Genomic DNA, 14,358 nt, shown 5'->3' on the forward strand with positions numbered 1-14,358 from the left:
CTTATTTCAACATAAAGGGCAGCACGGTAGCATAGTGGTTAGCACAATTGCTTCACAGCTCCAGGGTCCCAGGTTCGATTCCGGCTTGGGTCACTGTCTGTGCGGAGTCTGCACATCCTCCCCGTGTGTGCGTGGGTTTCCTCCGGGTGCTCCGGTTTCCTCCCACAGTCCAAAGATGTGCAGGTTAGGTGGATTGGCCATGATAAATTGCCCTCAGTGTCCAAAATTGCCCTTTGTGTTGGGTGGGATTACTGGGTTATGGGGATGGGGTAGAGGTGTTGACCTTGGGTGGGGTGCTCTTTCCAAGAGCCGGTGCAGACTCGATGGGCCGAATGGCCTCCTTCTGCTCTGTAAATTCTATGATAAATGTGTTGTCTTATTTCATTGTAGATTTAAAAGTGTTGTTGGAATCGGAGTGGGAGCCGGAGCCTATATCCTCGCCAAATTTGCTGTGAGTTTCTAAGCATTGCTTTGCAGAAAGTGTTTCAGGCTCCAGGGATTTTCAAAACTCACTTGAAGTTAAATTATTGTTGTTTTATTTGTTCCACTCCTTCCCACAGCTAGTTAAAGACTGAATACCACTGCTCTGATTGGAATTAATGAGTTTGGGAGAAATTGAGGACTGAGCCTGTGTCATTTCTGGTCTATACTGCTGAGTATAGGGCACTATATTCATCAACAGACTCATCAATGGGAGGGCTGACATCCTGTTAGAACAGGATTGGTCGCCATTAACTCAGTTTATCCTGTAGCAATACACTACCAACCGTTCTAGCCTGTGTTAACCCATGCTGAGTTCAGGTTCTCCAGTTTGTTCTGCTTATGTGTTCGAGTTCTGATGAGGGTCTACCTCCTCATCTGAGCCATTAAGCTTTCTCACACAGATACTGACTGGCTCACTGGGCATTTTTTTCACATTTTGAATTTTAAATGATCTCTCAACCAAAGAATGGCAGGTCAGCCTACTGAATTATATAGCCATTCTTCTACCCTGTAATGTACCAGTTGACATCATGCTACGTAGTATTAGTAACAAATGGTTTTGTATCAAACTCCGTATTTATTTTAAATGGACTGACCCGTTTTTTAAACAACAGGCAAAAGAATTTCTGGCAAATACATTAATTCATTCATTTGTATTGTTGCTAATTTTGTTCTTAGTTCTTGAGCTCTGAACCCACTCATAACTAATTCAATCATACTCGTGTCACGCTGGCCTCTCCCTCACGCGCTGGCCCCTCCCTCACGCGCTGGCCTCTCTCTGTCGCGCTGGCCTCTCTCTGTCGCGCTGGCCTCTCTCTGTCGCGCTGGCCTCTCTGTCACGCTGGCCTCTCTCTGTCGCGCTGGCCTCTCTCTGTCGCGCTGGCCTCTCTCTGTCGCGCTGGCCTCTCTCTGTCGCGCTGGCCTCTCTCTGTCGCGCTGGCCTCTCTCTGTCGCCCTGGCCTCTCTCTGTCGCGATGGCCTCTCTCTGTCGCGTTGGCCTCTCCCTCACGCGTTGGCCTCTCCCTCACGCGCTGGCCTCTCTCTGTCGCGCTGGCCTCTCTGTGTCGCGCTGGTCTTTCTCTGTCGCGCTGGCCTCTCTCTGTCGCGCTGGCCTCTCTGTCACGCTGGCCTCTCTCTGTCGCGCTGGCCTCTCTCTGTCGCACTGGCCTCTCTCTGTCGCACTGGCCTCTCTCTGTCGCGCTGGCCTCTCCCTCACGCGCTGGCCTCTCTGTCGCATTGGCCTCTCTGTGTCACGCTGGTCTCTCTCTGTCGCGCTGGCCTCTCCCTCACGCGCTGGCCGCTCTCTGTCGCGCTGACCTCTCTCTGTCGCGCTGGCCTCTCCCTGTCGCGCTGGCCTCTCTCTGTCACGCTGGCCTCTCTCTGTCGCGCTGGCCTCTCTCTGTCGCGCTGGCCTCTCTCTGTCGCGCTGGCCTCTCTCTGTCGCCCTGGCTTCTCTCTGTCGCGTTGGCCTCTCCCTGTCGCGCTGGCTTCTCTCTGTCGTGCTGGCCTCTCTCTGTCGTGCTGGCCTCTCTGTCACTGGCTTCTCTCTGACGCGCTGGCCTCTCCGTCACGCGCAGGCTTCTCTCTGACGCGCTGGCTTCTCTCTGACACGCTGGCCTCTCCCTCACGCGCTGGCTTCTCTCTGACGCACTGGCTTCTGTCTGACGCGCTGGCTTCTCTCTGACGCACTGGCCTCTCCCTCACGCGCTGGCTTCTCTCTGACGCGCTGGCCTCTCCCACACGCGCTGGCTTCTCTCTGACGCGCTGGACTCTCCCTCACGCGCTGGCTTCTCTCTGACGCTCTGGCCTCTCCCTCACCCACTGGCTTCTCTCTGACGCGCTGGCTTCTCTCTGTCGCGCTGGCTTCTCTCTGTCGCGCTGGCTTCTCTCTGTCGCGCTGGCTTCTCTCTGACGCGCTGGCCTCTCCCTCACGCGCTGGCCTCTCTCTGACGCGCTGGCCTCTCCCTCACGCGCTGGCTTCTCCCTCACGCACTGGCCTCTCCCTCACGCACTGGCCTCTCCCTCACGCGCTGGCCTCTCCCTCACGCGCTGGCCTCTCCCTCACACGCTGGCCTCTCCCTCACGCGCTGGCTTCTCCCTCACGCACTGGCCTCTCCCTCACGCGCTGGCCTCTCCCTCACGCACTGGCCTCTCCCTCACGCGCTGGCCTCTCCCTCACGCGCTGGCCTCTCCCTCACGCACTGGCCTCTCCCTCACACGCTGGCCTCTCTCTGACGCGCTGGCCTCTCCCTCACGCGCTGGCCTCTCTCTGACGCGCTGGCCTCTCCCTCACGCGCTGGCCTCTCTCTGACGCGCTGGCCTCTCCCTCACGCGCTGGCCTCTCCCTCACGCGCTGGCCTCTCTCTGACGCGCTGGCCTCTCCCTCACGCGCTGGCCTCTCTCTGACGCGCTGGCCTCTCCCTCACGCGCTGGCCTCTCCCTCACGCGCTGGCTTCTCCCTCACGCGCTGGCCTCTCCCTCACGCACTGGCCTCTCCCTCACGCACTGGCCTCTCCCTCACGCACTGGCCTCTCTCTGACGCGCTGGCCTCTCCCTCACGCGCTGGCCTCTCTCTGACGCGCTGGCCTCTCCCTCACGCACTGGCCTCTCCCTCACGCGCTGGCCTCTCTCTGACGCGCTGGCCTCTCCCTCACGCGCTGGCCTCTCCCTCACGCGCTGGCCTCTCCCTCACGCGCTGGCCTTTCCCTCACGCGCTGGCCTCTCCCTCACACGCTGGCCTCTCCCTCACGCGCTGGCCTCTCTCTGACGCGCTGGCCTCTCCCTCACGCGCTGGCCTCTCCCTCACGCGCTGGCCTCTCCCTCACGCGCTGGCCTCTCCCTCACGCGCTGGCCTCTCCCTCACGCGCTGGCCTCTCCCTCACGCGCTGGCTTCTCTCTGACGCGCTGGCTTCTCTCTGACGCACTGGCCTCTCCCTCACGCGCTGGCTTCTCCCTCACGCACTGGCCTCTCCCTCACGCGCTGGCCTCTCTCTGACGCGCTGGCCTCTCCCTCACGCGCTGGCCTCTCTCTGACGCGCTGGCCTCTCCCTCACGCGCTGGCCTCTCCCTCACGCACTGGCCTCTCCCTCACGCGCTGGCCTCTCCCTCACGCGCTGGCCTCTCTCTGACGCGCTGGCCTCTCCCTCACGCACTGGCCTCTCCCTCACGCACTGGCCTCTCTCTGACGCGCTGGCCTCTCCCTCACGCACTGGCCTCTCCCTCACGCACTGGCCTCTCCCTCACGCGCTGGCCTCTCCCTCACGCGCTGGCTTCTCCCTCACGCGCTGGCCTCTCCCTCACGCGCTGGCCTCTCCCTCACGCGCTGGCCTCTCTCTGACGCGCTGGCCTCTCCCTCACGCACTGGCCTCTCCCTCACGCACTGGCCTCTCTCTGACGCGCTGGCCTCTCCCTCACGCACTGGCCTCTCCCTCACGCACTGGCCTCTCCCTCACGCGCTGGCTTCTCTCTGACGCGCTGGCCTCTCCCTCACGCGCTGGCCTCTCTCTGACGCGCTGGCCTCTCCCTCACGCACTGGCCTCTCCCTCACGCACTGGCCTCTCCCTCACGCGCTGGCTTCTCCCTCACGCGCTGGCCTCTCCCTCACGCGCTGGCCTCTCTCTGACGCGCTGGCCTCTCCCTCACACGCTGGCCTCTCCCTCACGCACTGGCCTCTCCCTCACGCGCTGGCCTCTCCCTCACGCACTGGCCTCTCCCTCACGCACTGGCCTCTCCCTCACGCACTGGCCTCTCCCTCACGCGCTGGCTTCTCCCTCACGCGCTGGCCTCTCCCTCACGCACTGGCCTCTCTCTGACGCGCTGGCCTCTCCCTCACGCGCTGGCTTCTCTCTGACGCGCTGGCTTCTCCCTCACGCGCTGGCCTCTCCCTCACGCGCTGGCTTCTCTCTGACGCGCTGGCCTCTCCCTCACGCGCTGGCCTCTCTCTGACGCGCTGGCCTCTCCCTCACGCACTGGCCTCTCCCTCACGCGCTGGCCTCTCCCTCACACGCTGGCTTCTCCCTCACACGCTGGCTTCTCTCTGACGCGCTGGCTTCTCTCCGTCGCACTGGCCTCTCCCTCACGCGCTGGCCTCTCTCTGACGCGCTGGCTTCTCTCTGACGCGCTGGCTTCTCTCCGTCGCACTGGCCTCTCCCTCACACGCTGGCCTCTCCCTCACGCGCTGGCCTCTCTCTGACGCGCTGGCTTCTCTCCGTCGCACTGGCCTCTCCCTCACGCGCTGGCCTCTCTCTGACGCGCTGGCTTCTCTCCGTCGCACTGGCCTCTCCCTCACGCACTGGCCTCTCCCTCACGCGCTGGCTTCTCTCTGACGCGCTGGCTTCTCTCCGTCGCACTGGCCTCTCCCTCACGCACTGGCCTCTCCCTCACGCGCTGGCCTCTCTCTGACGCGCTGGCCTCTCCCTCACGCGCTGGCCTCTCCCTCACGCGCTGGCCTCTCCCTCACGCGCTGGCCTCTCCCTCACGCGCTGGCCTCTCCCTCACACGCTGGCCTCTCCCTCACGCGCTGGCCTCTCCCTCACACGCTGGCTTCTCTCTGACGCGCTGGCCTCTCTCTGACGCGCTGGTCTCTCCCTCACGCGCTGGCCTCTCTCTGACGCGCTGGCCTCTCCCTCACGCGCTGGCTTCTCTCTGACGCGCTGGCTTCTCCCTCACGCGCTGGCCTCTCCCTCACGCGCTGGCCTCTCCCTCACACGCTGGCCTCTCTCTGACGCGCTGGCCTCTCTCTGACGCGCTGGCTTCTCCCTCACACGCTGGCTTCTCTCTGACGCGCTGGCTTCTCCCTCACACGCTGGCCTCTCCCTCACACGCTGGCCTCTCTCTGACGCGCTGGCCTCTCTCTGACGCGCTGGCTTCTCCCTCACACGCTGGCCTCTCTCTGACGCGCTGGCCTCTCTCTGACGCGCTGGCTTCTCCCTCACACGCTGGCCTCTCCCTCACGCGCTGGCCTCTCTCTGACGCGCTGGCCTCTCTCTGACGCGCTGGCCTCTCCCTCACGCGCTGGCTTCTCTCTGACGCGCTGGCTTCTCCCTCACACGCTGGCCTCTCCCTCACGCGCTGGCCTCTCTCTGACGCGCTGGCCTCTCCCTCACGCACTGGCTTCTCTCTGACGCGCTGGCCTCTCTCTGACGCGCTGGCCTCTCCCTCACGCACTGGCCTCTCCCTCACGCGCTGGCCTCTCCCTCACGCGCTGGCCTCTCCCTCACGCACTGGCCTCTCCCTCACGCGCTGGCTTCTCTCTGACGCGCTGGCCTCTCCCTCACGCGCTGGCCTCTCTCTGACGCGCTGGCCTCTCCCTCACGCGCTGGCCTCTCCCTCACGCACTGGCCTCTCCCTCACGCGCTGGCTTCTCCCTCACGCGCTGGCCTCTCCCTCACGCGCTGGCCTCTCTCTGACGCGCTGGCCTCTCCCTCACGCACTGGCCTCTCCCTCACGCACTGGCCTCTCCCTCACGCGCTGGCTTCTCCCTCACGCACTGGCCTCTCCCTCACGCACTGGCCTCTCCCTCACGCGCTGGCCTCTCCCTCACGCACTGGCCTCTCCCTCACGCACTGGCCTCTCCCTCACGCGCTGGCCTCTCCCTCACGCGCTGGCTTCTCCCTCACGCGCTGGCCTCTCCCTCACGCGCTGGCTTCTCTCTGACGCGCTGGCCTCTCCCTCACGCGCTGGCCTCTCTCTGACGCGCTGGCCTCTCCCTCACGCGCTGGCTTCTCCCTCACGCGCTGGCTTCTCCCTCACGCGCTGGCCTCTCCCTCACGCGCTGGCCTCTCTCTGACGCGCTGGCCTCTCCCTCACGCGCTGGCTTCTCCCTCACGCGCTGGCCTCTCCCTCACGCGCTGGCTTCTCTCTGACGCGCTGGCCTCTCCCTCACGCGCTGGCCTCTCTCTGACGCGCTGGCCTCTCCCTCACGCACTGGCCTCTCCCTCACGCGCTGGCCTCTCCCTCACACGCTGGCTTCTCCCTCACACGCTGGCTTCTCTCTGACGCGCTGGCTTCTCTCCGTCGCACTGGCCTCTCCCTCACGCACTGGCCTCTCCCTCACGCGCTGGCCTCTCTCTGACGCGCTGGCCTCTCCCTCACGCGCTGGCTTCTCTCCGTCGCACTGGCCTCTCCCTCACGCGCTGGCTTCTCTCTGACGCGCTGGCTTCTCTCCGTCGCACTGGCCTCTCCCTCACGCACTGGCCTCTCCCTCACGCGCTGGCCTCTCTCTGACGCGCTGGCCTCTCCCTCACGCGCTGGCCTCTCCCTCACGCGCTGGCCTCTCCCTCACGCGCTGGCCTCTCCCTCACGCGCTGGCCTCTCCCTCACGCGCTGGCCTCTCCCTCACGCGCTGGCCTCTCCCTCACACGCTGGCCTCTCCCTCACGCGCTGGCCTCTCCCTCACACGCTGGCTTCTCTCTGACGCGCTGGCCTCTCTCTGACGCGCTGGTCTCTCCCTCACGCGCTGGCCTCTCTCTGACGCGCTGGCCTCTCCCTCACGCGCTGGCTTCTCTCTGACGCGCTGGCTTCTCCCTCACACGCTGGCCTCTCCCTCACACGCTGGCCTCTCTCTGACGCGCTGGCCTCTCTCTGACGCGCTGGCTTCTCCCTCACACGCTGGCTTCTCTCTGACGCGCTGGCTTCTCCCTCACACGCTGGCCTCTCCCTCACACGCTGGCCTCTCTCTGACGCGCTGGCCTCTCTCTGACGCGCTGGCTTCTCCCTCACACGCTGGCCTCTCTCTGACGCGCTGGCCTCTCTCTGACGCGCTGGCTTCTCCCTCACACGCTGGCCTCTCCCTCACGCGCTGGCCTCTCTCTGACGCGCTGGCCTCTCTCTGACGCGCTGGCCTCTCCCTCACGCGCTGGCTTCTCTCTGACGCGCTGGCTTCTCCCTCACACGCTGGCCTCTCCCTCACGCGCTGGCCTCTCTCTGACGCGCTGGCCTCTCCCTCACACGCTGGCCTCTCTCTGACGCGCTGGCCTCTCCCTCACGCGCTGGCCTCTCCCTCACACGCTGGACTCTCTCTGACGCGCTGGCCTCTCCCTCACGCGCTGGCCTCTCCCTCACGCGCTGGCCTCTCCCTCACGCGCTGGCCTCTCTCTGACGCGCTGGCCTCTCCCTCACGCGCTGGCCTCTCTCTGACGCGCTGGCCTCTCCCTCACGCGCTGGCCTCTCCCTCACGCGCTGGCCTCTCTCTGACGCGCTGGCCTCTCCCTCACGCGCTGGCCTCTCTCTGACGCGCTGGCATCTCCCTCACGCGCTGGCCTCTCCCTCACGCGCTGGCCTCTCCCTCACGTGCTGGCTTCTCCCTCACGCGCTGGCCTCTCTCTGACGCGCTGGCCTCTCCCTCACGCGCTGGCCTCTCTCTGACGCGCTGGCCTCTCCCTCACGCGCTGGCCTCTCCCTCACGCGCTGGCCTCTCCCTCACGCGCTGGCCTCTCCCTCACGCGCTGGCCTCTCCCTCACGCGCTGGCCTCTCTCTGACGCGCTGGCATCTCCCTCAAGCGCTGGCCTCTCCCTCACGCGCTGGCCTCTCCCTCACGCGCTGGCCTCTCCCTCACGCGCTGGCCTCTCCCTCACGCGCTGGCCTCTCCCTCACGTGCTGGCTTCTCCCTCACGCGCTGGCTTCTCCCTCACGCGCTGGCCTCTCCCTCACGCGCTGGCCTCTCCCTCACGCGCTGGCTTCTCCCTCACGCGCTGGCTTCTCCCTCACGCGCTGGCTTCTCCCTCACGCGCTGGCCTCTCCCTCACGCGCTGGCTTCTCCCTCACGCGCTGGCCTCTCCCTCACGCGCTGGCTTCTCCCTCACGCGCTGGCCTCTCCCTGACGCGCTGGCTTCTCCCTCACGCGCTGGCCTCTCTCTGACACGCGCTGGCCTCTCCCTCACGCGCTGGCTTCTCCCTCACGCGCTGGCTTCTCTCCCTCACGCGCTGGCTTCTCTCCCTCACGCGCTGGCCTCTCCCTCACGCGCTGGCTTCTCTCTGACGCGCTGGCTTCTCCCTCACGCGCTGGCTTCTCCCTCACGCGCTGGCCTCTCCCTCACGCTGGCCTCTCCCTCACGTGCTGGCCTCTCCCTCACGCGCTGGCTTTTCTCTGACGCGCTGGCTTCTCTCTGACGCGCTGGCTTCTCCCTCACGCGCTGGCCTCTCCCTCACGCGCTGGCCTCTCCCTCACGCGCTGGCTTCTCCCTCACGCGCTGGCCTCTCCCTCACGCGCTGGCTTCTCCCTCACGCGCTGGCTTCTCCCTCACACGCTGGCTTCTCTCTGACGTGCTGGCCTCTCCCTCACACGCTGGCTTCTCCCTCACGCGCTGGCTTCTCTCTGACGTGCTGGCCTCTCCCTCACACGCTGGCTTCTCCCTCACGCGCTGGCTTCTCCCTCACACGCTGGCTTCTCTCTGACGTGCTGGCCTCTCCCTCACGCGCTGGCCTCTCCCTCACGCGCTGGCTTCTCCCTCACGCGCTGGCCTCTCCCTCACGCGCTGGCTTCTCCCTCACACGCTGGCTTCTCTCTGACGTGCTGGCTTCTCCCTCACGCACTGGCCTCTCCCTCATGCGCTGGCCTCTCCCTCACACGCTGGCTTCTCCCTCACGCGCTGGCTTCTCTCTGACGTGCTGGCCTCTCCCTCACGCGCTGGCTTCTCTCTGACGTGCTGGCCTCTCCCTCACACGCTGGCTTCTCCCTCACGCGCTGGCTTCTCCCTCACGCGCTGGCTTCTCTCTGACGTGCTGGCTTCTCTCTGACGTGCTGGCCTCTCCCTCACACGCTGGCTTCTCCCTCACGCGCTGGCTTCTCTCTGACGTGCTGGCTTCTCCCTCACGCGCTGGCCTCTCCCTCACGCGCTGGCCTCTCCCTCACGCGCTGGCTTCTCCCTCACGCGCTGGCCTCTCCCTCACGCGCTGGCTTCTCCCTCACACGCTGGCTTCTCTCTGACGTGCTGGCTTCTCCCTCACGCACTGGCCTCTCCCTCACGCGCTGGCCTCTCCCTCACGCGCTGGCCTCTCCCTCACGCGCTGGCCTCTCCCTCACGCGCTGGCCTCTCCCTCACGCGCTGGCCTCTCCCTCACGCGCTGGCCTCTCCCTCACGCGCTGGCTTCTCCCTCACGCGCTGGCCTCTCCCTCACACGCTGGCTTCTCCCTCACGCGCTGGCTTCTCTCTGACGCGCTGGCCTCTCCCTCACGCGCTGGCTTCTCTCTGACGCACTGGCCTCTCCCTCACGCGCTGGCTTCTCTCTGACGCGCTGGCCTCTCCCTCACGCGCTGGCCTCTCCCTCACGCGCTGGCTTCTCTCTGACGCGCTGGCCTCTCCCTCACGCGCTGGCCTCTCTCTGACGCGCTGGCCTCTCCCTCACGCGCTGGCTTCTCTCTGACGCACTGGCCTCTCCCTCACGCGCTGGCTTCTACCTCACGCGCTGGCCTCTCCCTCACGCGCTGGCCTCTCTCTGACGCGCTGGCTTCTCCCTCACGCGCTGGCCTCTCCCTCACGCGCTGGCCTCTCCCTCACGCGCTGGCCTCTCCCTCACGCGCTGGCCTCTCTCTGACGCGCTGGCCTCTCCCTCACACGCTGGCCTCTCCCTCACACGCTGGCCTCTCCCTCACACGCTGGCCTCTCCCTCACGCGCTGGCTTCTCCCTCACGCGCTGGCCTCTCCCTCACGCACTGGCTTCTCCCTCACGCGCTGGCCTCTCCCTCACGCGCTGGCCTCTCTCTGACGCGCTGGCCTCTCCCTCACGCGCTGGCCTCTCCCTCACGCGCTGGCCTCTCCCTCACGCACTGGCTTCTCCCTCACGCACTGGCTTCTCCCTCACGCGCTGGCCTCTCCCTCACGCGCTGGCCTCTCCCTCACGCACTGGCCTCTCCCTCACACGCTGGCTTCTCTCTGACGCGCTGGCCTCTCCCTCACACGCTGGCCTCTCCCTCACACGCTGGCTTCTCTCTGACGCGCTGGCCTCTCCCTCACGCGCTGGCCTCTCCCTCACGCGCTGGCCTCTCCCTCACGCGCTGGCTTCTCTCTGACGCGCTGGCCTCTCCCTCACGCGCTGGCCTCTCCCTCACGCGCTGGCTTCTCTCTGACGCGCTGGCCTCTCCCTCACGCGCTGGCCTCTCCCTCACGCGCTGGCCTCTCTCTGACGCGCTGGCCTCTCCCTCACGCGCTGGCTTCTCCCTCACGCGCTGGCCTCTCCCTCACGCACTGGCCTCTCCCTCACGCGCTGGCCTCTCCCTCACGCGCTGGCCTCTCTCTGACGCGCTGGCCTCTCCCTCACGCACTGGCCTCTCCCTCACGCGCTGGCCTCTCCCTCACGCACTGGCCTCTCCCTCACGCGCTGGCCTCTCCCTCACGCGCTGGCCTCTCCCTCACGCACTGGCCTCTCCCTCACGCGCTGGCCTCTCCCTCACGCACTGGCCTCTCCCTCACGCGCTGGCCTCTCCCTCACGCACTGGCCTCTCCCTCACGCGCTGGCCTCTCCCTCACGCACTGGCCTCTCCCTCACGCGCTGGCCTCTCCCTCACGCACTGGCCTCTCCCTCACGCGCTGGCCTCTCCCTCACGCACTGGCCTCTCCCTCACGCGCTGGCCTCTCCCTCACGCGCTGGCCTCTCCCTCACACGCTGGCTTCTCCCTCACGCGCTGGCCTCTCCCTCACGCGCTGGCTTCTCTCCGTCGCACTGGCCTCTCCCTCACGCGCTGGCTTCTCTCCGTCGCACTGGCCTCTCCCTCACGCGCTGGCTTCTCTCTGACGCGCTGGCCTCTCCCTCACGCGCTGGCCTCTCCCTCACGCGCTGGCTTCTCTCCGTCGCACTGGCCTCTCCCTCACGCGCTGGCTTCTCTCTGACGCGCTGGCCTCTCCCTCACGCGCTGGCCTCTCCCTCACACGCTGGCTTCTCCCTCACACGCTGGCCTCTCCCTCACACGCTGGCTTCTCTCTGACGCACTGGCCTCTCCCTCACGCGCTGGCCTCTCCCTCACACGCTGGCTTCTCTCCGTCGCACTGGCCTCTCCCTCACGCGCTGGCTTCTCTCTGACGCGCTGGCCTCTCCCTCACGCGCTGGCCTCTCCCTCACACGCTGGCTTCTCCCTCACACGCTGGCTTCTCCCTCACACGCTGGCCTCTCCCTCACGCGCTGGCCTCTCCCTCACACGCTGGCCTCTCTCTGACGCGCTGGCTTCTCCCTCACGCGCTGGCCTCTCCCTCACGCGCTGGCTTCTCCCTCACGCGCTGGCCTCTCCCTCACGCGCTGGCCTCTCCCTCACACGCTGGCTTCTCCCTCACGCGCTGGCTTCTCCCTCACGCGCTGGCCTCTCCCTCACGCGCTGGCCTCTCACTCACGCGCTGGCCTCTCCCTCACGCGCTGGCTTCTCCCTCACACGCTGGCTTCTCCCTCACGCGCTGGCTTCTCCCTCACGCGCTGGCTTCTCTCCGTCGCACTGGCCTCTCCCTCACGCGCTGGCCTCTCCCTCACGCGCTGGCCTCTCCCTCACGCGCTGGCCTCTCCCTCACACGCTGGCTTCTCTCTGACGCACTGGCCTCTCCCTCACGCGCTGGCTTCTCCCTCACACGCTGGCTTCTCCCTCACGCGCTGGCTTCTCCCTCACGCGCTGGCTTCTCTCCGTCGCACTGGCCTCTCCCTCACGCGCTGGCCTCTCCCTCACGCGCTGGCCTCTCCCTCACGCGCTGGCCTCTCCCTCACACGCTGGCTTCTCCCTCACGCGCTGGCCTCTCACTCACGCGCTGGCCTCTCCCTCACGCGCTGGCTTCTCCCTCACACGCTGGCCTCTCTCTGACGCGCTGGCTTCTCCCTCACGCGCTGGCCTCTCCCTCACGCGCTGGCTTCTCTCCGTCGCACTGGCCTCTCCCTCACGCGCTGGCCTCTCCCTCACGCGCTGGCTTCTCCCTCACACGCTGGCTTCTCTCTGACGCACTGGCCTCTCCCTCACGCGCTGGCTTCTCCCTCACGCGCTGGCTTCTCCCTCACGCACTGGCCTCTCCCTCACGCGCTGGCTTCTCTCCGTCGCACTGGCCTCTCACTCACGCGCTGGCCTCTCCCTCACGCGCTGGCTTCTCCCTCACACGCTGGCTTCTCTCTGACGCACTGGCCTCTCCCTCACGCGCTGGCTTCTCCCTCACACGCTGGCTTCTCCCTCACGCGCTGGCTTCTCCCTCACGCGCTGGCTTCTCTCCGTCGCACTGGCCTCTCCCTCACGCGCTGGCCTCTCCCTCACGCGCTGGCCTCTCCCTCACGCGCTGGCCTCTCCCTCACACGCTGGCTTCTCCCTCACGCGCTGGCCTCTCCCTCACGCGCTGGCCTCTCCCTCACGCGCTGGCCTCTCCCTCACACGCTGGCTTCTCCCTCACGCGCTGGCCTCTCCCTCACGCGCTGGCCTCTCCCTCACGCGCTGGCTTCTCCCTCACGCGCTGGCCTCTCCCTCACGCGCTGGCCTCTCCCTCACGCGCTGGCTTCTCCCTCACGCGCTGGCCTCTCCCTCACGCGCTGGCCTCTCCCTCACGCGCTGGCTTCTCTCTGACGCGCTGGCTTCTCCCTCACGTGCTGGCTTCTCCCTCACGCGCTGGCCTCTCCCTCACGCGCTGGCCTCTCCCTCACGCACTGGCTTCTCTATGACGCGCTGGCTTCTCCCTCACGCGCTGGCCTCTCCCTCACGCGCTGGCTTCTCCCTCACGCGCTGGCCTCTCCCTCACGTGCTGGCTTCTCTCTGACGCACTGGCCTCTCCCTCACGCGCTGGCCTCTCCCTCACGCGCTGGCTTCTCCCTCACGCGCTGGCCTCTCCCTCACGTGCTGGCTTCTCTCTGACGCGCTGGCTTCTCCCTCACGTGCTGGCTTCTCTCTGACGCACTGGCTTCTCCGTCACGCGCTGGCCTCTCCCTCACGTGCTGGCCTCTCCCTCACGCGCTGGCCTCTCCCTCACGCGCTGGCCTCTCCCTCACGCACTGGCTTCTCTATGACGCGCTGGCTTCTCCCTCACGCGCTGGCTTCTCCGTCACGCGCTGGCCTCTCCCTCACGCGCTGGCCTCTCCCTCACGCGCTGGCCTCTCCCTCACGCACTGGCTTCTCTATGACGCGCTGGCTTCTCCCTCACGCGCTGGCTTCTCCCTCACGCGCTGGCCTCTCCCTCACGTGCTGGCTTCTCTCTGACGCGCTGGCCTCTCCCTCACGTGCTGGCCTCTCCCTCACGCGCTGGCCTCTCCCTCACGCGCTGGCCTCTCCCTCACGCACTGGCTTCTCTATGACGCGCTGGCTTCTCCCTCACGTGCTGGCTTCTCTCTGACGCACTGGCTTCTCCCTCACGCGCTGGCCTCTCCCTCACGTGCTGGCCTCTCCCTCACGCGCTGGCCTCTCCCTCACGTGCTGGCTTCTCTCTGACGCACTGGCCTCTCCCTCACGCGCTGGCCTCTCCCTCACGTGCTGGCTTCTCCCTCACGCGCTGGCCTCTCCCTCACACGCTGGCTTCTCTCTGACGCGCTGGCTTCTCCCTCACGCGCTGGCCTCTCCCTCACGCGCTGGCCTCTCCCTCACACGCTGGCTTCTCTCTGACGCGCTGGCCTCTCCCTCACGCGCTGGCCTCTCCCTCACGCGCTGGCTTCTCTCCGTCGCACTGGCCTCTCCCTCACGCGCTGGCCTCTCCCTCACGCGCTGGCCTCTCCCTCACGCGCTGGCTTCTCTCTGACGCGCTGGCTTCTCCCTCACGCGCTGGCCTCTCCCTCACACGCTGGCTTCTCTCTGACGCGCTGGCTTCTCCCTCACGCGCTGGCTTCTCCCTCACACGCTGGCTTCTCTCTGACGCACTGGCCACTCCCTCACACGCTGGCTTCTCCCTCACGCGCTGGCTTCTCTCTGACGCGCTGGCCTCTCCCTCACACGCTGG

General features: G+C 66.7%; 1 protein-coding gene across 5 annotated transcripts in view; it reads left to right on the plus strand.

The window, feature by feature from the left end:
• The window catches only part of ndrg4 (NDRG family member 4), a 336,617-nt gene that overhangs the window by 255,939 nt on the left and 66,320 nt on the right, over positions 1-14,358 (plus strand). For all 5 annotated transcript variants that reach the window (XM_072518539.1, XM_072518536.1, XM_072518537.1 and 2 more), the window contains one exon: positions 391-451. In XM_072518539.1, coding sequence (XP_072374640.1) covers positions 391-451 — 61 coding nt within the window. The remainder of the gene's footprint in view (positions 1-390; positions 452-14,358) is intronic.

Source organism: Scyliorhinus torazame, chromosome 10 (genome assembly GCF_047496885.1).
Source record: "Scyliorhinus torazame isolate Kashiwa2021f chromosome 10, sScyTor2.1, whole genome shotgun sequence".
Classification (NCBI taxonomy): domain Eukaryota; kingdom Metazoa; phylum Chordata; class Chondrichthyes; order Carcharhiniformes; family Scyliorhinidae; genus Scyliorhinus; species Scyliorhinus torazame.